This window comes from Cetorhinus maximus, chromosome 23, assembly GCF_964194155.1.
Source record: "Cetorhinus maximus chromosome 23, sCetMax3.hap1.1, whole genome shotgun sequence".
NCBI lineage: Eukaryota > Metazoa > Chordata > Chondrichthyes > Lamniformes > Cetorhinidae > Cetorhinus > Cetorhinus maximus.
The window spans coordinates 26,845,089-26,868,436 of NC_135901.1; the positions used below are offsets into that span (position 1 = coordinate 26,845,089).

A 23,348-nucleotide genomic window follows, 5' to 3' on the forward strand; every position below is an offset into this window, starting at 1 on the left:
CATGGAGGAGATTACGGAGACAGGGAGGGACAAGAGCATAGAGGAGATTACAGCGACAGGGAGGGACAAGAGCATTGAGGAAATTACAGAGACAGAGAGGGACAAGAGCATGGAGGTGATTACCAAAACAGGGAGGCACATGAGCGTGGAGGAGATTACAGACACTGCGAGAGACAAGAGCATGGAGGAGATTACGGAATCAGCTATGGATAAAGCATGGAGGAGATTAGAGAAACAGGGAGGGACAAAATCATGAAGTATATTACAGAGAATGAGAGAGACTAGAGCATGGAGGAGGTTACAGAGACTGAGAGAGAAGAGCATGGAGGAGATTACCGAGACAGAGAACGACAAGAGTATGGACTAGATTACCGAGAATGAGAGAGACTAGACTATGAAGGAGATTACTGAGACAGGGAGGGACAAGAGCATGGAGGAGATTACAGAGACAGAGAGGGACATGAGTATGGATGAGATTACAGAGAATGAGAAAGATTAGACCATGAAGGAGATTACTGAGACAGGGAGGTACAGGAGCTTGGTGGTGATTACAGAGACAAAAGGGACAAGAGCATGGAGGACATTATAGAGACAGAGAGGGACATGAGTATGGATGAGATTACAGAGAATGAGAAAGATTAGACCATGAAGGGGATTACTGAAACAGGGAGGTACAGGAGCTTGGTGGTGATTACAGAGACAAAAGGGACAAGAGCATGGAGGAGATTATAGAGACCGAGAAGGTCAAGAGCCTGGTGGAGATTACAGAGACAGGGAGGGACAAGTGCATGGAGGAGCTTACAGAGAAAGAGAGGGAAATGAGCGTGGAGGAAATTACTGAGACCGAGAGGGACATGAGCATGGAGGAGGTTACAGAGACAGAGCGGGACTATAGCTTGGAGGATATTACAGAGACACGGCCTGCAGGAGATTACAGAGACAGGGAGGGACAAGAGGATGGAGGAGATTACCAAAACAGGGAGGCACATGAGCGTGGAGGAGATTACAGACATTGCGAGAGACAAGAGCATGGAGGAGATTACGGAATCAGCTACGGATAAAGCATGGAGGAGATTAGAGAAACAGGGAGGGACAAAATTATGAAGTATATTACAGAGAATGAGAGAGACTAGAGCATGGAGGAGATTACAGAGACAGAGAGGGACTATAGCTTGGAGGATATTACAAAGACTGAGCCTGGAGGAGATTACAGAGACAGGGACGGACAAGAGGATGGAGGAGGTTACAGAGACAGGGAGGGACTAGAGCATGGACGAGATTACAAGTCATGAGAGAGACTAGAGCATGAAGGTGATTACTGAGACAGGGAGGGAGAAGAGCATGGCGGAGATTACAGACACAGGGAGGCACAAGAGTATGGAGGAGATTGCAGAGACTGAGAGAGACAAGAGCATGGAGGAGATTACAGAGACAGGGAGGGACATGAGCATGGAGGAAATTACAATGACTGGGAGGGACAAGAGCATGGAGGAGATTACCAAAACAGGGAGGGACATGAGCATGGAGGAGATTACAATGACTGAGAGAGACAAGAGCATGGAGGAGATTACGGAATCAGCTACGGACAAAGCATGGAGGTGATTAGAGAAACAGCGAGGGACAAAATCATGAAGTATATTACAGAGAATGAGAGAGACTAGAGCATTGAGGAGATTACAGAGACAGGGAGGGACAAGAGCATGGAGGGAAGTGCAGAAATAGAGAGGGACAAGAGGATGGAGGAGATTACAGAGACAGGGACGGACAAGAGGATGGAGGAGGTTACAGAAACAGGGAGGGACTAGAGCATGGACGAGATTACAAGTAATGAGAGAGACTAGAGCATGGAGGTGATTACAGTGACAGGGAGGGGCAAGAGTATGGAGGAGATTACAGTGACAGGGAGGGGCAAGAGTATGGACTAGATTACAAAGAATGAAACAGACTATGCCATGAAGGAGATTACTGAGACAGGGAGGGACAAGAGCATGGAGGTGATTACCAAAACAGGGAAGGACATGAGTGTGGAGGAGATTACAGACACTGAGAGAGACAAGAGCATGGAGGAGATTACGGAATCAGCTACGGACAAAGCATGGAGGAGATTAGAGAAACAGGGAGGGACAAAATCATGAAGTATATTACAGAGAACGAGAGAGACTAGAGCATGGAGGGGATTACAGAGACGGAGAAACAAGAGCATGGAGGAGAATACAGAGACTGAGAGAGACTAGACCATGAAGGAGATTACAGAGACAGGGAGGGACAAGAGCATGGAAGAGGTTACATGTAATGAGAGAGACTAGAGCATGAAGGTGATTACTGAGACAGGGAGGGAGAAGAGCATGGCGGAGATTACAGACACAGGGAGGCACAAGTGTATGGAGGAGATTACAGAGACAGGGAGGGATATGAGCATGGAGGAAATTACAGAAATAGAGAGGGACAAGAGCATGGAGGAGTTTACGGAGACAGGGAGGGACAAGAGCATTGAGGAAATTACAGAGACTGAGAGGGACAAGAGTATGGAGGAGATTACAGTGACAGGGAGGGGCAAGAGTATGGACTAGATTACAAAGAATGAAACAGACTATGCCATGAAGGAGATTACTGAGACAGGGAGGGACAAGAGCATGGAGGTGATTACAGAGACAGGGAGGGAAATGAGCATGGAGGAGATAACAGAGACTGAGAGAGATAAGAGCATGAAGGAGATTACGGAAACAGCTACGGACAAACCATGGAGGAGATTACAGAGACGGAGGGACAAGAGCATGGAGGAAATTACAGAAATAGAGTATGGAGGAGATTACAGGGACATAGAGGGACAAGGGGATGGAGGAGATTAAAGGGACAGGGATGGACTAGAGCATGGAAGAGATTACAAGTAATGAGAGAGACTAGAGCATGAAGGTGATTACTGAGACAGGGAGGCACAACAGTATGGAGGAGATCACAGAGACAGGGAGGGACATGAGCATGGAGGATATTACAGAAATAGAAAGGGAGAAGAGCATGGAGGTGATTACCAAAACAGGGAGGGACATGAGCGTGGATGAGATTACAGACACTGAGAGAGACAAGAGCATGGAGGAGATTATGGAATCAGCTACGGACAAAGCATGGAGGAGATTAGAGAAACAGGGAGGGACAAAATCATCAAGTATATTACAAAGAATGAGAGAGACTAGAGCATGGAGGGGATTACAGAGACGGAGGGACAAGAGCATGGACGAGATTACAGAGAATGAGAGAGGCTAGAGCATGGAGGAGATTATAGAGTCCGAGAGGGTTAAGAGCCTGGTGGAGATTACAGAGACAGAGAGGGACTAGAGCGTGGGGGAAATTACTGAGACAGAGAGGGACATGAGCATGGAGGAGGTTACAGAGACAGAGAGGGACAAGAGGATGGAGGAGATTACAGAGACAGGGAGGGACAAGAGGATGGAGGAGATTACAGAGACAGGGAGGGACAAGAGGATGGAGGAGATTACAGAGACAGGGACGGACTAGACCATGGAAGAGATTACATGTAATGAGAGAGACTAGAGCATGAAGGTGATTACTGAGACAGGGAGGGAGAAGAGCATGGCGGAGATTACAGAGACAGAGAGCGACAAGAGTATGGACTAGATTACAGAGAATGAGAGAGACTAGACCATGAAGGAGATTACTGAGACAGGGAGGGACAAGAGCATGGAGGTGATTACCAAAATAGGGAGGGACATGAGCGTGGAGGAGATTACAGAGACTGAGAGAGATAAGAGCATGGAGGAGGTTACAGAGAAAGAGAGAGACTGGAGCATGGAGGAGATTACAGAGACAGGGAGGGAGAAGAGCATGGAGGAAATTACAGAAATTGAGAGGGACATGAGCATGGAGGAGATTACAGACACAGGGAGGCACAAGAGTCTGGAGGAGATTACAGAGACAGAGAGAGACTAGAGCATGGAGGATATTACGGAGACAGGGAGGGACAAGAACATGGAGGAGATTACAGTGACAGGGAGGGGCAAGAGTATGGACTAGATTACAAAGAATGAAACAGACTAGGCCATGGAGGAGATTACAGAGACTGAGAGAGACAAGTGCATGGAGGAGATTACGGAATCAGCTACGGATAAAGTATGGAGGAGATTAGAGAAACAGGGAGGGACAAAATCATGAAGTAGATTACAGAGAATGAGAGAGACTAGAGCATGGAGGAGGTTACAGAGACAGGGAGGGACAAGAACATGGAGGAGATTACAGGGACAGAGACGGACAAGAGGATGGAGGAGATTACAGAGACAGAGAGGGACTAGAGCATAGAAGATATTACAAGTAATGAGAGAGACTAGAGCATAAAGGTGATTACTGAGACAGGGAGGGAGAAGAGCATGGCGGAGATTACAGATACAGGGAGGCACAAGTGTATGGAGGAGATTGCAGAGACAGGGAGGGACAGGTGTATGGACTAGATTACAGAGAATGATACATATGAGACCATGGAGGAGATTACCGAGACAGGGAGGGACAAGAGTATGGAGGAGATTACAGCGACAGGGAAGGACAAGAGCATTGAGGAGATTACAGAGACTAAGAGCGACAAGAGCATGGAGGAGATTACGGAATCAGCTACGGACAAAGCATGGAGGAGATGAGAGTAACAGGGAGGGACAAAATCATGAAGTATATTACAGAGAATGAGAGAGACTAGAGCATGGAGGGGATTACAGAGACAGGGAAGGACAAGAGCATGGACGAGATTACAGAGAATGAGAGCGATTAGACAATGAAGGAGATTAATGAGACAGGGAGGGACAGGAGCTTGGTGGTGATTACAGAGACAGGGAGGGACATGAGCATGGAGGAGGTTAGAGAGACAGGGATGGACTATAGCTTGGAGGATATTACAAAGACAGAACCTGGAGGAGATTACAGAGACAGGGAGGGACAAGAGGATGGAGGAGATTACAGAAACAGGGAGGGACTAGAGCATGGACGAGATTACAAGTAATGAGAGAGACTAGAGCATGAAGCTGATTACTGAGACAGGGAGGGAGAAGAGCATGGCAGAGATTACAGACACAGGGAGGCACAAGAGTATGGAGGAGATTGCAGAGACTGAGAGAGACAAGAGCATGGAGGAGGTTACAGAGAAAGAGAGAGACTAGAGCATGGAGGAGATTACAGAGACAGGGAGGGACATGAGCATGTAGGAAATTACAGAAATAGAGAGGGACAAGAGCATGGAGGAGATTACGGAGACAGGGAGGGACAAGAGCATAGAGGAGATTACCAAGACAGAGAGGGACAGGAGTATGGACTAGATTGCAGAGAATGAGAGAGACTAGACCATGAAGGAGATTACTGAGACAGGGAGGGACAAGAGCATGGAGGAGATTACAGCGACAGGGAGGGACAAGAGCATTGAGGAAATTACAGAGACTGAGAGGGACAAGAGCATGGAGGAGATTACCAAAACAGGGAGGCACATGAGCGTGGAGGAGATTACAGACACTGCGAGAGACAAGAGCATGGACGAGATTACGGAATCAGCTATGGATAAAGCATGGAGGAGATTAGAGAAACAGGGAGGGACAAAATCATGAAGTATATTACAGAGAGTGAGAGAGACTAGATCATGGAGGAGATTACAGAGACAGGGAGGGACAAGAGCATGGAGGAAATTACTGAGACAGAGAGGGACATGAGCATAGAGGAGGTTACAGAGACAGAGATGGACTAAAGCATGGACAAGATTACAAGTAATGAGAGAGACTAGAGCATGAAGGTGATTACTGAGACAGGGAGGGAGAAGAGCATGGCAGAGATTACAGACACAGGGAGGCACAAGAGTATGGAGGAGATTGCAGAGACTGAGAGAGATAAGAGCATGGAGGAGGTTACCGAGAAAGAGAGAGACTAGAGCATGGACGAGATTACAGAGAGAGGGAGGCACAAGAGTATGGAGGAGATTGCAGAGACTGAGAGAGACAAGAGCATGGAGGAGGTTACCGAGAAAGAGAGAGACTAGAGCATGGAGGAGATTACAGAGACAGGGAGGGACTAGAGTATGGAGGAGATTACGGACACAGTGAGCGACATGAGCGTGGAGAAAATTACAGACATTGCGAGAGACAAGAGCATGGAGGAGATTACGGAATCAGCTACGGATAAAGCATGGAGGAGATTAGAGAAACAGCGAGGGACAAAATCATGAAGTAGATTACAGAGAATGAGAGAGACTAGAGCCTGGAGGAGGTTACAGAGACAGGGAGGGACAAGAGCATGGAGGAAATTACTGAGACAGAGAGGGACATGAGCATGGAGGAGATTACAGAGACAGGGAGGGACAAGAGGATGGAGGAGATTACAGAGACTGAGAGGGACTAGAGCATGGACGAGATTACAAGTAATGAGAGAGACTAGAGCATGAAGGTGATTACTGAGACAGGGAGGGAGAAGAGCATGGCGGAGATTACAGATACAGGGAGGCACAAGTGTATGGAGGAGATTGCAGAGACTGAGAGAGACACGAGCGTGGAGGAGATTACAGAGACAGGGAGGGACAACAGCATTGAGGAAATTACAGAGACTGAGAGGGACAAGAGCATGGAGGAGATTACAAAGGCAGAGAGGGACAAGAGCATGGAGGAGATTACAGAGACAGGGAGGAACATGAGCGTGGAGGAAATTACTAAGACAGAGAGGGACATGATTTTGGAAGAGGTTACAGAGATAGAGAGGGACTATCACAGATAGTCGCAGCCTGCAGGAGATTACAGAGACAGGGAGGGACAAGAGGATGGAGGAGATTACAGAGAAAGGGAGGGACTGGAGCATGGACGAAATCACAAGTAATGAGAAAGACTGGAGCATGAAGGTGATTACTGAGGCAGGGAGGCACAAGAGTATGGAGGAGATTGCAATGACAGAGAGACAAGAGCACGGAGGAATTTACCGAGAAAGAGAGAGACTAGAGCATGGAGGAGTTTACCGAGAAAGAGAGAGACTAGAGCATGGAGGAGATTACAGAGACAGGGAGGGACATGAGCATGGAGGAAATTACAGAAATAGAGAGGGACAAGAGCATGGAGGAGATTACGGAGACAGGGAGGGACAAGAGCGTAGAGGAGATTACCGAGACAGAGAGGGACAGCAGTATGGACTAGATTGCAGAGAATGAGAGAGACTAGACCATGAAGGAGATTACTGAGACAGGGAGGGACAAGAGCATGGAGGAGATTACAGCGACAGGGCGGGACAAGAGCATGGAGGAGATTACGGAAACAGGGAGGGACAAGAGTATTGAGGATATTACAGAAACTGAGAGGGACAAGAGCATGGAGGAGATTACAAAGACAGGGAGGGACAAAAGCATGGTGGGGATTACAGAGATAGGGCGGGACAAGAGCATGGAGGAGATTACCAAAACAGGAAGGCACATGAGCGTGGAGGAGATTACAGACACTGCGAGAGACAAGAGCATGGAGGAGATTACGGAATCAGCTACGGATAAAGCATGGAGGAGATTATAGAAACAGGGAGGGACTAGAGCATGAACGAGATTACAAGTAATGAGAGAGACTAGAGCATGAAGGTGATTACTGAGACAGGAAGGGAGAAGAGCATGGCGGAGATTACAGACACAGGGAGGCACAATAGTATGAAGTAGAATACGGAGACTGAGAGAGACAAGAGCATGGAGGAGGTTACAGAGAAAGAGAGAGACAAGAGCATGGAGGAGATTACAGAGACAGGGAGGGACATGAGCGTGGAGGAAATTACTGAGACAGAGAGGGACATGATTATGGAGGAGGTTACAGAGATAGAGAGGGACTATCACAGATAGTCACAGCCTGCAGGAGATTACAGAGACAGGGAGGGAAAAGAGGATGGAGGAGATTACAGAGACAGGGAGGGACTGGAGCATGGACGAAATCACAAGTAATGAGAAAGACTAGAGCATGAAGGTGATTACTGAGGCAGGGAGGCACAAGAGTATGGAGGAGATTGCAGAGACTGAGAGAGACAAGAGCATGGAGGAGCTTACCGAGAAAGAGAGAGACTAGAGCATGGAGGAGATTACAGAGACAGGAAGGGCATGAGCATGGAGGAAATTACAGAAATAGAGAGGGACAAGAGCATGGAGGAGATTACGGAGACAGGGAGGGACAAGAGCATAGAGGAGATCACCGAGACAGAGAGGGACAGCAGTATGGACTAGATTGCAGAGAATGAGAGAGACCAAACCATGAAGGAGATTACTGAGACAGGGAGGGACAAGAGCATTGAGGAGATTACAGAGACAGGGCGGGACAAGAGCATGGAGGAGATTACCAAAACAGGGAGGCACATGAGCGTGGAGGAGATTACAGACACTGCGAGAGACAAGAGCATGGAGGAGATTACGGAATCAGCTACGGATAAAGCATGGAGGAGATTACAGAGACAGGGAGGGACAAGAGCATGGAGGAAATTACTGAGACAGAGGGACATGAGCATGGAGGAGGTTACAGAGACTGAGAGGGACTATAGCTTGGAGGATATTACAAAGACTGAGCCTGGAGGAGATTACAGAGACAGGGAGGGACAAGAGGATGGAGGAGATTATAGAGACAGGGATGGACTAGAGCATGGACGAGATTACAAGTAATGAGAGAGACTAGAGCATGAAGGTGATTACTGAGACAGGGAGGGAGAAGAGCATGGCGGAGATTACAGATACAGGGAGGTACAATAATATGGAGGAGATTGCAGAGACTGAGAGAGACAAGAGCATGGAGGAGGTTACAGAGAAAGAGAGAGACTAGAGCATGGAGGAGATTACAGAGACAGAGAGGGACAAGAGTATGGACTAGATTACCGAGAATGAGAGAGACTAGACCATGAAGGAGATTACCGAGACAGAGAGGGACAAGAGTATGGACTAGATTACCGAGAATGAGAGAGACTAGACCATGAAGGAGATTACCGAGACAGAGAGGGACAAGAGTATTGACTAGATTACCGAGAATGAGAGAGACTAGACCATGGAGGAGATTACGGAGACAGGGAGGGACAAGAGCCTGGAGGAGATTACGGAATTAGCTACGGACAAAGCATGGAGGTGATTAGAGAAACAGCGAGGGACAAAATCATGACTAGATTACAGAGAATGAGAGAGACTAGAGCATGGAGGAGATTACAGAGACAGGGAGGGACAAGAGCATGGAGGAGATTACAGAGACACGGAGGGACAAGAGCATGGAGGAGATTACGGAGACAGGGAGGGACAAGAGTATGGACGAGATTACAGAGAATGAGAAAGATTAGACCATGAAGGAGATTACTGAGACAGGGAGTGACAAGAGCATGGAGGAGATTACGGAAACAGGGAGGGACAAGAGCATGGAGGATATCACGGAGACAGGGAGGGACAAGAGTATGGACGAGATTACAGAGAATGAGAAAGATTAGACCATGAAGGAGATTACTGAAACAGGGAGGTACAGGAGCTTGGTGGTGATTACAGAGGCAAAAGGGACAAGAGCATTGAGGACATTATAGAGACCGAGAGGGTCAAGATCCTGGTGGAGATTACAGAGACAGAGAGGGACATGAGCGTGGAGGAGATTACGGAATCAGCTACGGATAAAGTATGGAGGAGATTAGAGAAACAGGGAGGGACAAAATCATGAAGTATATTACAGAGAATGAGAGAGAGAAGAGCTTGGAGGAGATTACAGAGAATGAGAAAGACTAGAGCATGGAGGAGATTACAGAGACAGGGAGGGACATGAGCATGGAGTAGTTTACAGAGACAGAGCGGGACTATAGCTTGGAGGATATTACAAAGACACGGCCTGCAGGAGATTACAGAGACAGGGAGGGACAAGAGGATGGAGGAGATTACAGAGACAGGGAGGGACGAGACCATGGACGAAATTATAAGTAATGAGAGAGACTAGAGCGTGAAGGTGATTACTGAGACAGGGACGGAGAAGAGCATGGCGGAGATTACAGACACAGGGAGCTACAAGAGTATGGAGGAGATTGCAGAGTCTGAGAGAGACAAGAGCATGGAGGAGGTTACAGAGAAAGAGAGAGACTAGAGCATGGAGGAGATTACAGAGACAGGGAGGGACATGAGCATGGTGGAAATTACAGAAATAGAGAGGGACAAGAGCATGGAGGAGATTACGGAGACAGGGAGGGACAAAAGCATAGAGGAGATTACCAAGACAGAGAGGGACAGGAGTATGGACTAGATTGCAGAGAATGAGAGAGACTAGACCATGAAGGAGATTACTGAGACAGGGAGGGACAAGAGCATGGAGGAGATTACAGCGACAGAGAGGGACAAGAGCATTGAGGAAATTACAAAGACAGGGAGGGACAAGAGCATGGAGGAGATTACAAAAACAGGGAGGGACAAGAGCATGGAGGAGATTACAAAAACAGGGAGGGACAAGAGCATGGAGGAGATTACAAAAACAGGGAGAGACTAGAGCATGGAAGAGATTACAAGTAATGAGAGAGACTAGAGCATGAAGGTGATTACTGAGACAGGGAGGGCGAAGAGCATGGCGGAGATTACAGACACAGGGAGGCACAAGAGTATGGAGGAGATTGCAGAGACTGAGAGAGACAAGAGCATGGAGGAGGTTACAGAGAAAGAGAGAGACTAGAGCATGGAGGAGATTACAGAGACAGAGAGGGACATGAGCATGGAGGAAATTACGGACACATGGAGGGACAAGAGCATGGGTGAGATTACGAAGACAGGGATGGACAAGAGCATGGAGGAGATTACAGAGACTGAGAGAGAAGAGCATGGAGGAGATTACAGAGACAGGGAGGGACATGAGCATGGAGGAAATTACAGAAATAGAGTGGGACAAGAGCATGGAGGAGATTACGGAGACAGAGAGGGACAGGAGTATGGACTAGATTGTAGAGAATGAGAGAGACTAGACCATGAAGGAGATTACTGAGACAGGGAGGGACTAGAGCATGGAGGAGATTATGGACACAGGGAGTGACAAGAGCATGGACGAGATTACCAAAACAGGGAGGGACGTGAGCGTGGAGGAGATTATAGACACTGCGATAGACAAGAGCATGGAGGAGATTACGGAATCAGCTACGGATAAAGTATGGAGGAGATTATAGAAACAGGGAGGGACAAAATCATGAAGTAGATTACAGAGAATGAGAGAGACAAGAGCATGGAGGAGGTTACAGAGATAGAGAGGGACTATAGCTTGGAGGATATTACAAGTAATGAGAGAGACTAGAGCATGAAGGTGATTACTGAGACAGGGAGGGAGAAGAGCATGGCGGAGATTACAGACACAGGGAGGCACAAGAGTATGGAGGAGATTGCAGCGACTGAGAGAGACTAGACCAGGGAGGAGATTACAGAGACACGGAGGGACAAGAGCATGGAGGTGATTACCAAAACAGGGAGGGACATGAGCGTGGAGGAGATTACAGAGACTGAGAGAGAAGAGCATGGAGGAGATTACGGAATCAGCTATGGATAAAGCATGGAGGAGATTAGAGAAACAGGGAGGGAGAAAATCCTGAAGTAGATTACAGAGAATGAGAGAGACTAGAGCATTGAGGAGATTACAGAGACAGAGAGTGACAAGAGTATGGATGAGATTACAGAGAATGAGAAAGATTAGACCATGAAGGGGATTACTGAAACAGGGAGGTACAGGAGCTTGGTGGTGATTACAGAGACAGGGAGGGACAAGAATATGAAGGAGATTACAGAGACAGGGAGGGACAAGAATATGAAGGAGATTACAGAGACAGGGAGGGACAAGAATATGAAGGAGATTACAGAGACAGGGACGGACTAGACCATGGACGACATTACAAGTCATGAGAGAGACTAGACCATGAAGGAGATTACTGAGACAGGGAGGTACATGAGCATGGAGGAGATTACAGAGACTGAGAGGGACTAGAGCATGGAGGAGATTACGGAGACAGGGAGGGACTAAAGCATGGAGGAGATTACAGAGACTGAGAGGGACTAGAGCATGGAGGAGATTACGGAGACAGGGAGGGACTAGAGCATGGAGGAGATTACGGAGACAGGGAGGGACTAGAGCATGGAGGAGATTACAGAGACTGAGAGGGACTAGAGCATGGAGGAGATTACGGAGACAGGGAGGGACATGAGCGTGGAAGAGATTACAGAGACTGAGAGAGAAGAGCATGGAGGAGATTACGGAATCAGCTACGGATAAAGCATGGAGGAGATTAGAGAAACAGGGTGGGACAAAATCATGAAGTATATTACAGAGAATGGGAGAGACTAGACCATGAAGGTGATTACTGAGACAAGGAGGGAGCAGAGCATGGCGGAGATTACAGAGACAGAGAGGGACATGAGTATGGATGAGATTACAGAGAATGAGAACGATTAGACCATGAAGGGGATTACTGAAACAGGGAGGTACAGGAGTTTGGTGGTGATTACAGAGACAGGGAGGCACAAGAGTATGGAGGAGATTACAGAGACAGGGAGGGACATGAGCATGGAGGATAATTACAAAAATAGAGAGGGACAAGAGTATGTAGGAGATTACGGAGACAGGGAGGGACAAGAGCATGGAGGAGATTACGGAGACAGGGAGGGACAAGAGCATAGAGGAGATTACAGCGACAGGGAGGGACAAGAGCATTGAGGAAATTACAGAGACAGAGAGGGACAAGAGCATGGAGGTGATTACCAAAACAGGGAGGCACATGAGCGTGGAGGAGATTACAGACACTGCGAGAGACAAGAGCATGGAGGAGATTACGGAATCAGCTATGGATAAAGCATGGAGGAGATTAGAGAAACAGGGAGGGACAAAATCATGAAGTATATTACAGAGAATGAGAGAGACTAGAGCATGGAGGAGGTTACAGAGACTGAGAGAGAAGAGCATGGAGGAGATTACCGAGACAGAGAACGACAAGAGTATGGACTAGATTACCGAGAATGAGAGAGACTAGACTATGAAGGAGATTACTGAGACAGGGAGGGACAAGAGCATGGAGGAGATTACAGAGACAGAGAGGGACATGAGTATGGATGAGATTACAGAGAATGAGAAAGATTAGACCATGAAGGAGATTACTGAGACAGGGAGGTACAGGAGCTTGGTGGTGATTACAGAGACAAAAGGGACAAGAGCATGGAGGACATTATAGAGACAGAGAGGGACATGAGTATGGATGAGATTACAGAGAATGAGAAAGATTAGACCATGAAGGGGATTACTGAAACAGGGAGGTACAGGAGCTTGGTGGTGATTACAGAGACAAAAGGGACAAGAGCATGGAGGAGATTATAGAGACCGAGAAGGTCAAGAGCCTGGTGGAGATTACAGAGACAGGGAGGGACAAGTGCATGGAGGAGCTTACAGAGAAAGAGAGGGAAATGAGCGTGGAGGAAATTACTGAGACCGAGAGGGACATGAGCATGGAGGAGGTTACAGAGACAGAGCGGGACTATAGCTTGGAGGATATTACAGAGACACGGCCTGCAGGAGATTACAGAGACAGGGAGGGACAAGAGGATGGAGGAGATTACCAAAACAGGGAGGCACATGAGCGTGGAGGAGATTACAGACATTGCGAGAGACAAGAGCATGGAGGAGATTACGGAATCAGCTACGGATAAAGCATGGAGGAGATTAGAGAAACAGGGAGGGACAAAATTATGAAGTATATTACAGAGAATGAGAGAGACTAGAGCATGGAGGAGATTACAGAGACAGAGAGGGACTATAGCTTGGAGGATATTACAAAGACTGAGCCTGGAGGAGATTACAGAGACAGGGACGGACAAGAGGATGGAGGAGGTTACAGAAACAGGGAGGGACTAGAGCATGGACGAGATTACAAGTAATGAGAGAGACTAGAGCATGAAGGTGATTACTGAGACAGGGAGGGAGAAGAGCATGGCGGAGATTACAGACACAGGGAGGCACAAGAGTATGGAGGAGATTGCAGAGACTGAGAGAGACAAGAGCATGGAGGAGATTACAGAGACAGGGACGGACAAGAGGATGGAGGAGGTTACAGAAACAGGGAGGGACTAGAGCATGGACGAGATTACAAGTAATGAGAGAGACTAGAGCATGAAGGTGATTACTGAGACAGGGAGGGAGAAGAGCATGGCGGAGATTACAGACACAGGGAGGCACAAGAGTACGGTGGAGATTGCAGAGACTGAGAGAGATAAAAGCGTGGAGGAGGTTACAGAGAAAGAGAGAGACTAGAGCATGGAGGAGATTACAGAGACAGGGAGGGAGAAGAGCATGGGGGAGATTACAGAGACAGGGAGGGTCATGTGCATGGAGGAAATTACAGAAATAGGGAGTGACAAGAGCATGGAGGAGATTAAGTAATGCGAGAGACTAAAGCATGAAGGTGATTACAGAGACAGGGAGGGACATGTGCATGGAGGAAATTACAGAAATAGGGAGGGACAAGAGCATGGAGGAGATTATGGAGACAGGGATGGACAAGAGCATGGACGAGATTACAGAGAAAGCGAGGGAATATAGTTTGTAGGAGATTACAGAGAATGAGAGAGACTAGAGCATGGAGGAGATTACAGAGACAGGGAGGGACATGAGCATGGAAGAGATTACAAGTAATGAGAGATACTAGAGGATGAAGGTGATTACTGAGACAGGGAGGGACAAGAGCATGGAGGAGATTACGGACACAGGGAGCGACATGAGCGTGGAGGAGATTACAGAGACTGAGTGAGACAAGAGCATGGAGGAGATTACGGAATCAGCTACGAGTAAGCATGGAGGAGATTAGAGAAACAAGGAGGGACAAAATCATGAAGTAGATTACAGAGACAGGGAGGGACATGAGTATGGACGAGATTACAGAGAATGAAAATGATTAGACCATGAAGGAGATTACTGAAACAGGGAGGTACAGGAGCTTGGTGGTGATTACAGAGACAAAAGGGACAAGAGCATGGAGGACATTATAGAGACCGAGAGGGTCAAGATCCTGGTGGAGATTACAGAGACAGAGAGGGACAAGAGTATGGAGGAGATTACCAAAACAGGGAGGGACAAGAGCATGGAGGAGATTGCAGAGACTGAGAGAGACAAGAGCATGGAGGAGGTTACAGAGACAGGAAGGGACAAGAGCATGGAGGAGATTACAGAGACAGGCAGGGACAAGAGGATGGAGGAGATTACAGAGACAGGGAGGGACAAGAGAATGGAGGAGATTACAGAAACAGGGAGAGACTAGAGCATGGACGAGACTACAAGTATTGAGAGAGACTAGAGCATGAAGGTGATTACTGAGACAGGGAGGGAGAAGAGCATGGCGGAGATTACAGAGACAGGGAGGCACAAGAGTATGGAGGAGATTGCAGAGACTGAGAGAGACAAGAGCATGGAGGAGATTACAGAGAAAGAGAGAGACTAGAGCATGGAGGAGATTACTGAGACAGGGAGGGACAAAAGCATGGAGGAGATTACAGAGACAGAGAGGGACATGAGTATGGATGAGTTACAGAGAATGAGAAAGATTAGACCATGAAGGAGATTACTGAGACCGGGCGGGACAGGATCTTGGTGGTGATTACAGAGACAAAAGGGACAAGAGCATGGAGGACATTATAGTGACCGAGAAGGTCAAGAGCCTGGTGGAGATTACAGAGACAGGGAGGGACAAGAGCATGGAGGAGATTACAGAGAAAGAGAGGGAAATGAGCATGGAGGAGGTTACAGAGACAGAGCGGGACTATAGCTTGGAGGATATTACAAAGACAGAGCCTGGAGGAGATTACAGAGACAGGGAGGGACTAGAGCATGGACGAAATTACAAGTAATGAGAGAGACTAGAGCATGAAGCTGATTACTGAGACAGGGAGGGAGAAGAGCATGGCAGAGATTACAGACACAGGGAGGCACAAGAGTATGGAGGAGATTGCAGAGACTGAGAGAGACAAGAGCATGGAGGAGATTACAGAGACAGGGAGGGACATGAGCATGGAGGAAATTACAGAAATAGAGAGGGACAAGAGCATGGAGGAGATTACGGAGACAGGGAGGGAGAAGAGCATAGAAGAGATTACCGAGACAGAGAGGGACAGGAGTATGGACTAGATTGCAGAGAATGAGAGAGACTAGACCATGAAGGAGATTAATGAAACAGGGAGGGACTAGAGCATGGAGGAGATTACAGAGACAGAGAGGGACAAGAGCATGGAGGAGATTACAAAGACAGGGAGGGACTAGAGCATGGAGGAGATTACCGCGACAGAGAGGGACAAGAGCATTGAGGAAATTACAGAGACTGAGAGGGACAAGAGCATGGAGGAGATTACAAAGACAGGGAGGGACAAGAGCATGGAGGAGGTTACAGAGACAGAGAGGGACAAGAGCATTGAGGAAATTACAGAGACTGAGAGGGACAAGAGCATGGAGGAGATTACAAAGACAGGGAGGGACAAGAGCATGGAGGAGGTTACAGAGACAGAGAGGGACAAGAGCCTCCAGGAGATTACAGAGACAGGGAGGGACATGAGCCTGGAGGAGATTGCAGAGAATTGGAGGGACAAGAGGATAGAGGTGATTACAGAGACAGGGAGGGAGAAGAGCATGGAGGTGATTCCAGTGACAGATGGACAACCACATGGAGGGGCTTGAAAACAAGGATGAGAATTTTACATGTTAGTGGATTCTTAAATGGGGCCACTTGAAATCAATGATCACAGAAGCGATGGATGAATACATCTTGTTCTGAGGTAGAACATGGGCAGCTCAGTTTTGGATGACTTCAGGGTTTTATGGAGGTTGAACATGGGAGGCCGTCCGGTGGGGCGTTCGGATGTTTAGACCAGAGGTAAGAAAGGAATGGGTGATGGTTTCGGCAGCGGATGAGCTGAGGATTGGGTGGATGTCGGGCGATGTCATTGAGGTGGACGTAAGCGGACTTGGTGATGATGTGGATGTGTGTTTGGAAGCTTGTGTCTTGGGGTGAAATATCTCGCCGCTGTTGTGCACCAGGGTTCAGCCTCAGGTGCTTGTCAGGGAGAGGGATGGAGTCGGCGGCTTGGAAATGGAGTTGGGAGCGGGGACTGAAGAAAATGGCTTTGGGCTTCCCGATATTTCAATGGAGGAAATTTCTGCTCATCCAGTACTGGATGTCAGACAACGTCAGGACTTGGTGGTGATGGTGAACACCTCCACCTGCTACTCTGCTGCTTCTAGGTGGTGGAGGCTGAAGGCTTTGGAGATTCTATCGAAGTTCTTGCCCTGTTGTAGACATGCAAAACCCCTCTCTTTTGCCCCCTGCCTCTCCCACCACCCCCTCTTCTCTACCTCTGTCTCTCTTACCCTCTCCTCCCATAGTGTCCAGGGCCTTGTGTCGGCCCAGACCAGGCGCTAGGTTCCCTTCCCTGAAGGACATGAGTGAACCGGTCGGGTTTTGACGGCTTCCCTGGTCACTTTTCCCTAGCGCCGAGCCCACGAATTGCCAGATTCATCCGGCTCCATTTCACAACCCGCCTTTGTGGTTTTTTGTGGGTTCTCTCTCATTCCCTTCTCTCTTGTTTTAAATCAATTTCACAGGGGGTTAGAAGGGGTGGATTTGGTCACTGGGGAAACTCAAACCAAATATCACATCAGCATCTAACAGCATTGCTCAATTTATTGTAACCAGAATCTCACTGGATTTTGAGCATGGAAGGAGAAAGCGCCGTTCACAGTGGGGAGAAGCCGTACATGTGCTCCGCGTGTGGACGAGGCTTCAGCCGATCATCTGGCCTGTCGAGGCACAAGTGCAGCCACAGCGGGGAGAAGCCGTGGAAATGCGAGGGCTGTGGGAAGGGATTTGAATCCCCGCCTGAGTTGGAAAGCCACCGGCGCGGCCACACCGGGGAGAGGCCGTTCACCTGCACCGAGTGCGGCAAGGGATTCTCCCGGTCATCACACCTGCTGACGCACCGGCGCGTCCACACCGGGGAGAGTCCGTTCAACTGCTCCGAGTGCGGCAAAGGATTCTCCCGGTCGTCTCACCTGCTGACGCACTGGCGCACCCACACCGGGGAGAGGCCGTTCACCTGCACCGAGTGCGGGAAGGGATTCTCCCGGTCGTCACACCTGCTGACACACCAGCGGGTCCACACCGGGGAGAGGCCGTTCACCTGCCCCGAGTGTGGGAAAGTCTTCACTCAGTTACCCAACTTGCTGAGCCACCAGCGAGTCCACAGCGACGAGAGACCTTTTAAGTGCCCCGACTGCGGGAAGTGCTACAAAAGCTCCGGGGAGCTGATGTCCCATCAGCGCGTTCACACCGACGAGAGACCCTTCCGGTGCTCTCACTGCGGGACTGGGTTCAGGCGCTCGTCCAACCTCACCCAACACCAGCGCACGCACACGGACGAGAGGCCGTTCAGGTGCTCTCGCTGCGGCTCTGGGTTCAGGCGGTCATCCGACCTCACGGTCCACCAGCGAGTCCACACCGGGGAGAGGCCCTTCACCTGCCCCGAGTGCGGGAGGAGGTTCATCGATTCGTCCAACCTGCAGAAACACCAGCGCGTTCACACTGGGGAGAGACCCTTTAAATGCCCAGACTGCGAGAAGTGCTATAAAAGTTCGGGGGAACTGATGTGCCACCAACGAGTTCACACCGACGAGAGGCCGTTCAGGTGCGCTCAGTGCGGGACCGGGTTCAGGCGATCATTTCAACTCACTGTGCACCAGCGCACTCACACTGGGGAGAGGCCGTTCACCTGCACGGAGTGTGGGAAGACATTCACTCAGTCATCCCACCTGCTGAGTCACCAGCGAATTCACAACTAACAACAGTGGTTGGATTTTGCACTTACATCCAGGACTGAACCATGTTCGTTTGGGGCGGGGGGGTCTGTTTCTACTGATGTTAATGAACGCCAGCCCTGTTATATGAGCTAATATTTTGGATAAAAGTCAAATAAATCAGCTTTGTGTTAAATGCACAGTTGTGACGAGTCTTTCCAACATCTCTGACACCGGTTTGTCTCTTTTTGGAATTGCTCTCTCCCTCTCCCTTGTCCCCTCCGTCCTCACCTCCAACAGCACGTGTGAGGAGCGCACGGAGCTTCTTTGTCACTAAGATTGAGACAATCCGATCAGCTGCCTCTGCTGCTCCCCTCCCACTAGCCCACTGAGCTACATTGCCTCAAAGTACCCCCCCCTTGCCCTTGTCCTGAACCTGCATCCTTCTCCAGTTTCTCTCCCGCCTTCCCTCATGCCCACTCAGAGCTCATCTTGCCCTGGAGAACCCATGTCCCCTTCCCTCGATCTTACTCCCCTCCACCTGCCCACTGGGTCAAACCACGTCTAAAGCTCCCCCTCATCTGAACCCTGAACTCGCATTTTCTCCAGCTTCTCTCTGATCTCCCATTGATCCCTATCAGAGCTCATCTTGTCCAGGAGACCCACGTCCTCGTCCCTTGACCCGATTCCCATTAAACTGCTGACCGTCTATTTTCCCCATGTTAGCTGATGTTCTCTCTCTCTCTCTCTTCTGGTTCTGTACCGCTCGCCATTAAATCCACCCTCATCGCCCATCCTGAAGAAAAATTAACTCTTGACCCCACTGACTTTCCAAACTACCACCCCCATCTCCAACCTCCCTTTCCTCTCCAAAGTTCTTGAACTCAGTGTCTCCCGAAGGATCTATCCTTGGACCCTCCTATTTCTCATCTACATGCTGCCACTAGGCGACATCATCCAAAAGCACCGTGTTAGTTTACACATGTGCACTGGCAACGCCCAGCTCTACCTCAACACCATCCCTCTCCATTCCTCCACTGTTACTGAATGATCAAACTGTCCAGCCAACATCCAGCACTGGATGAACAGAAATTTCCTCCAGTTGAAAATTGGGAAGACCAAAGCCATTGTCTCCGGTCACCAGCACAAATTCCGTTCCCTGTCTACCGAGTCCATCCCTCCCCCCGGGAAGTCTCTGAGGCTGAACCGCGCTCTCCAAAACCTTGGTGTCATTTTGACCCCCAAGATGAGCTTCTGTCCACACCATCATGAACGCCAGATATTTCTACCCCTGTAACGTCGCCTGCCTCCGCCCCGCCCCAGCTCATCAGCTGCTGAGACCCTCACCCGTAACCGCGTAAGCTTTAGACTCCACCAATGCGGTTGAGCGGCACAGCCGCTCTCACCTGCTGAATTACCGACCAGCCTCTCGCATTCACCCTGCCTCCGCCTCCCTCCATGCACCCCACCCCCCCCCCCCCCCCCCAACCCCCCCCACAGCCCTCCCCCAACCTGGAAACACGAGATCATCCAAAACGTGAATCCCAGGAATGAAAAGCTTAACATATGAGGAACGTTTGAGGACTCTGGGTCTATACTCGATGGAGTTTAGAAGGGTGAGGGGGGATCTGATTGAAACTTACAGAATACTGAAAGGCCTGGATAGAGTGGACATGGGGAAGATGTTTCCATTAGTAGGAGAGACTAGGACCCGAGGGCACAGCCTCAGAGTAAAGCGAAGACCTTTTCGAACAGAGATGAGGAGAAACTTCTTTAGCCAGAGAGTGGTGAATCTGTGGAATTCATTGCCACAGAAGGCTGTGGAGGCCAGGTCATTGAGTGTATTTAAGACCGAGATAGATAGGTTCTTGATTGGTAAGGGGATCAAATGTTACGGGGCGAAGGCGGGAGAATGGGGTTGAGAAACTTACCAGGCATGATTGAATGGCGGAGCAGACTCAATGGGCCGAATGGCCTAATTTCTGCTCCTATGTCTTATGGTCTTATGGTGTGCCTTCTCACACCAAATGGAGGTGAGGCGGCGATGTACTCTGGATTATTAATCCCGGGGCCCAGGCCAATGCTTGGGGGACAAGGGTTCAAATCCCACCATGGCAGCTGGTGCAATTTAAAACCAATTTTAAAAAAACCTTGAACTAAAGGTGAACAGCACGAATGTGGCCGTGAAATTGTCGTAAAAACCCATCCAATTCACTAACGTCAATGAGGTACGATTTTGAAGGGTGTGCAGGAGCAGAGAGACCTGGGTGTATTGGTGCATAGATCATGGAGGGTGGGCAGGACAGGCGGAGAGAGCAGTTAATAAAGCATACGGTATGCTGGGCTTTATTAATAGGGCCATAGAGTACAAGAGCAAGGAGGTTATGCTGAGCTTATATAAGTCACTCGTTAGCCCTGAGTTGGCGTATTGTGCACAGTTCTGGGAGCCGCACTACAGGAAGGATGTGAACGCATTGGAGAGAGTGCAGAGGAGGTTTACAAGAATGGCTCGAGGGATGAGAAACTTGGAATTAGGACGAGAGGTTGGGACTGTTCCCCTTGGAGAGGAGAAGGCTAAGAGGAAATTTAGATAGAGGCGTTCAAAATCATGAGGGGGCTGGACAGAGCAGATAGGGAGAAACTGTTCCCGCTCGTCAAGGGATCGAGAACGAGAGGGCACAGATTTAAGCAAAAACAAAGAAACCAGAGAAAGTGCTGGAAAAACTCAGCAGGCCTGACAGCCTCTGCGGAGGGAGAAACAGAGTTAATGTTTCGAGTCCGTGTGTGACCCTCCTTCAGAGCTTCACACATTTAAGGTGATTTGCAAAAGAAGCAAACGCGATGTGAGAAAACACTTCTTCACGCAGCGAGCGGTTGGGGTCTGGAAGGCGCTGCCTGGAAGTGCGGCGGAGGCAGGTCCAATCGAGGCATTCAAGAGGGCGCCGGGCGATCATTTGAAGGAAACAACGTGCAAAGCCACGGGGAGAAAGCAGGGGAATGGCACTGAGTCATGATGTTCATTTGGAGAGCTAGTGCAGACTCGATGGGCCGAACGGCCTCCTTCTGCGCTGTAACCATTCTGTGCCCTGCCCTCCAGGGAAGGATGTCCGCCATCCTCACCCGGCCTGGCCTACACGTGCCTCCAGACCTACGGCAATGCGGTTGACTGTTAACCGCCCTCCAAAATGACCGAGCAAGCCACTGAGTTCAAGGGCAACAATTAGAGGTGGTCAGCTCATCATTTGAAAGAAGGAAGTAAAGAAGCCCAGTTCACCCATCACCCCTGCGCTCGCTGATCTACGTTGGCTCCTGATCAACAGAAAACATAGAAACTCGGAGCAGGAGTAGGCCATTCGGCCCCTCGAGCCTGCTCCGCCATTCATTACGATCATGGCTGATCATCCAACTCAATAGCCCTGCTCCTGCTTTCTCCCCTCCCCTTACCCTTTGATCCCTTTCGCCCCAAGAGCTATATCTAACTCCTTCTTGAAAACATACAATGTTTTGGTCTCAACCACTTTCTGTGGGAAAGCAACGCCTTGGTTTTAAAATTCGCACCTTTGCTTACAAACCCCTCCAGGGCCTCGCTTTCAAATCCCTCCAGAGACTCGCTACCCTCCCTACCTCTCTCGTCTTCAGACGCGCAACCCTGCGCGATGTCTGCACTCCTCTCATCCTGGCCTCCGGAGCATCCCCGACTTTAATTCCCATTGGCGGCAGTGCCCGGTCACCCAAGCCCTGCAATTCCCTCCCTCAACTCCACCTCTCTCCCGCTTTGAAGAAGCTCGGCGAAATCGGCCTTTCCCATCAAGCTTTTGGCCATTTCCCATCCTCCCCCGCCCCAACATAGGTATCGCGCTGTGTGACTCGGTGTGAAACTTTGCTTTATGAAACCCCTCGAGATGTTTTATGACATTAAACGTGTTAAGAGCATCAGAACTCAGGGCAGGAGTCGGCCACTCAGCCCCTCGAGCCTATCCCGCCATTCAATACGGCCGTGGCTGATCTCATTTCGGCCTCCACTCCGATTTCCCGCTCTCTCCCCCCATAACCTTTCAACCCGTTACTGATTAAAAACCTGTCTATCTCCCCCTTAAATTTATTCGGGGTCCCGGCATCCACCGCACTCTGAGGTAGTGAATTCCACAGATTCACGACCCTCTGAGAAAAGTAATTCCTCCTCATCTCTGATATAAATCTACCACCCCCCTTAGCCTCAAACTATGGTTCGTACAAATGCAAATTGTTAACCTTGCAGGACAGCCAGCTTGTACAGCCTCATCTTCCGATTAGGCACTTTACAGCCTTCCGGACTTAACACTGAGTTCAACAACTTCAGATCATGAACTCTGTCCTCCATCGCCACCCGCTTTTTAAAATATTTATTTTTAAATTTTTATATATATATTTCCCCCCCCCCTCCTATTTCTATTGTTATCATTTTTAAAATTTATTTCCATTCGTTTTTTTATCCCCACCTTTTAGCCTATTTCGATCTTTTCTCCCACACCGTCCCCTCCACCCACCCCCTCCCCACCCCGCCACTCGGGCCATCTGTCATTTGCTCATCCT

The 23,348-nt window shown here is 49.2% G+C and overlaps 2 protein-coding genes across 2 annotated transcripts in view; one reads left to right on the top strand and one right to left on the bottom strand.

Annotated features, from left to right (window-relative positions):
* The window catches only part of LOC144697001 (uncharacterized), a 34,714-nt gene extending 15,745 nt beyond the window's left edge, over positions 1-18,969 (top strand). Inside the window, exon 2 of the mRNA XM_078568747.1 lies at positions 17,680-18,969. Coding sequence (XP_078424873.1) covers positions 17,700-18,821 — 1,122 coding nt within the window. The 5' untranslated portion in view covers positions 17,680-17,699 and the 3' untranslated portion in view covers positions 18,822-18,969. The remainder of the gene's footprint in view (positions 1-17,679) is intronic.
* Positions 1-23,348, bottom strand: part of LOC144697423 (uncharacterized) — a 512,621-nt gene that overhangs the window by 99,998 nt on the left and 389,275 nt on the right. The window lies entirely within an intron of this gene.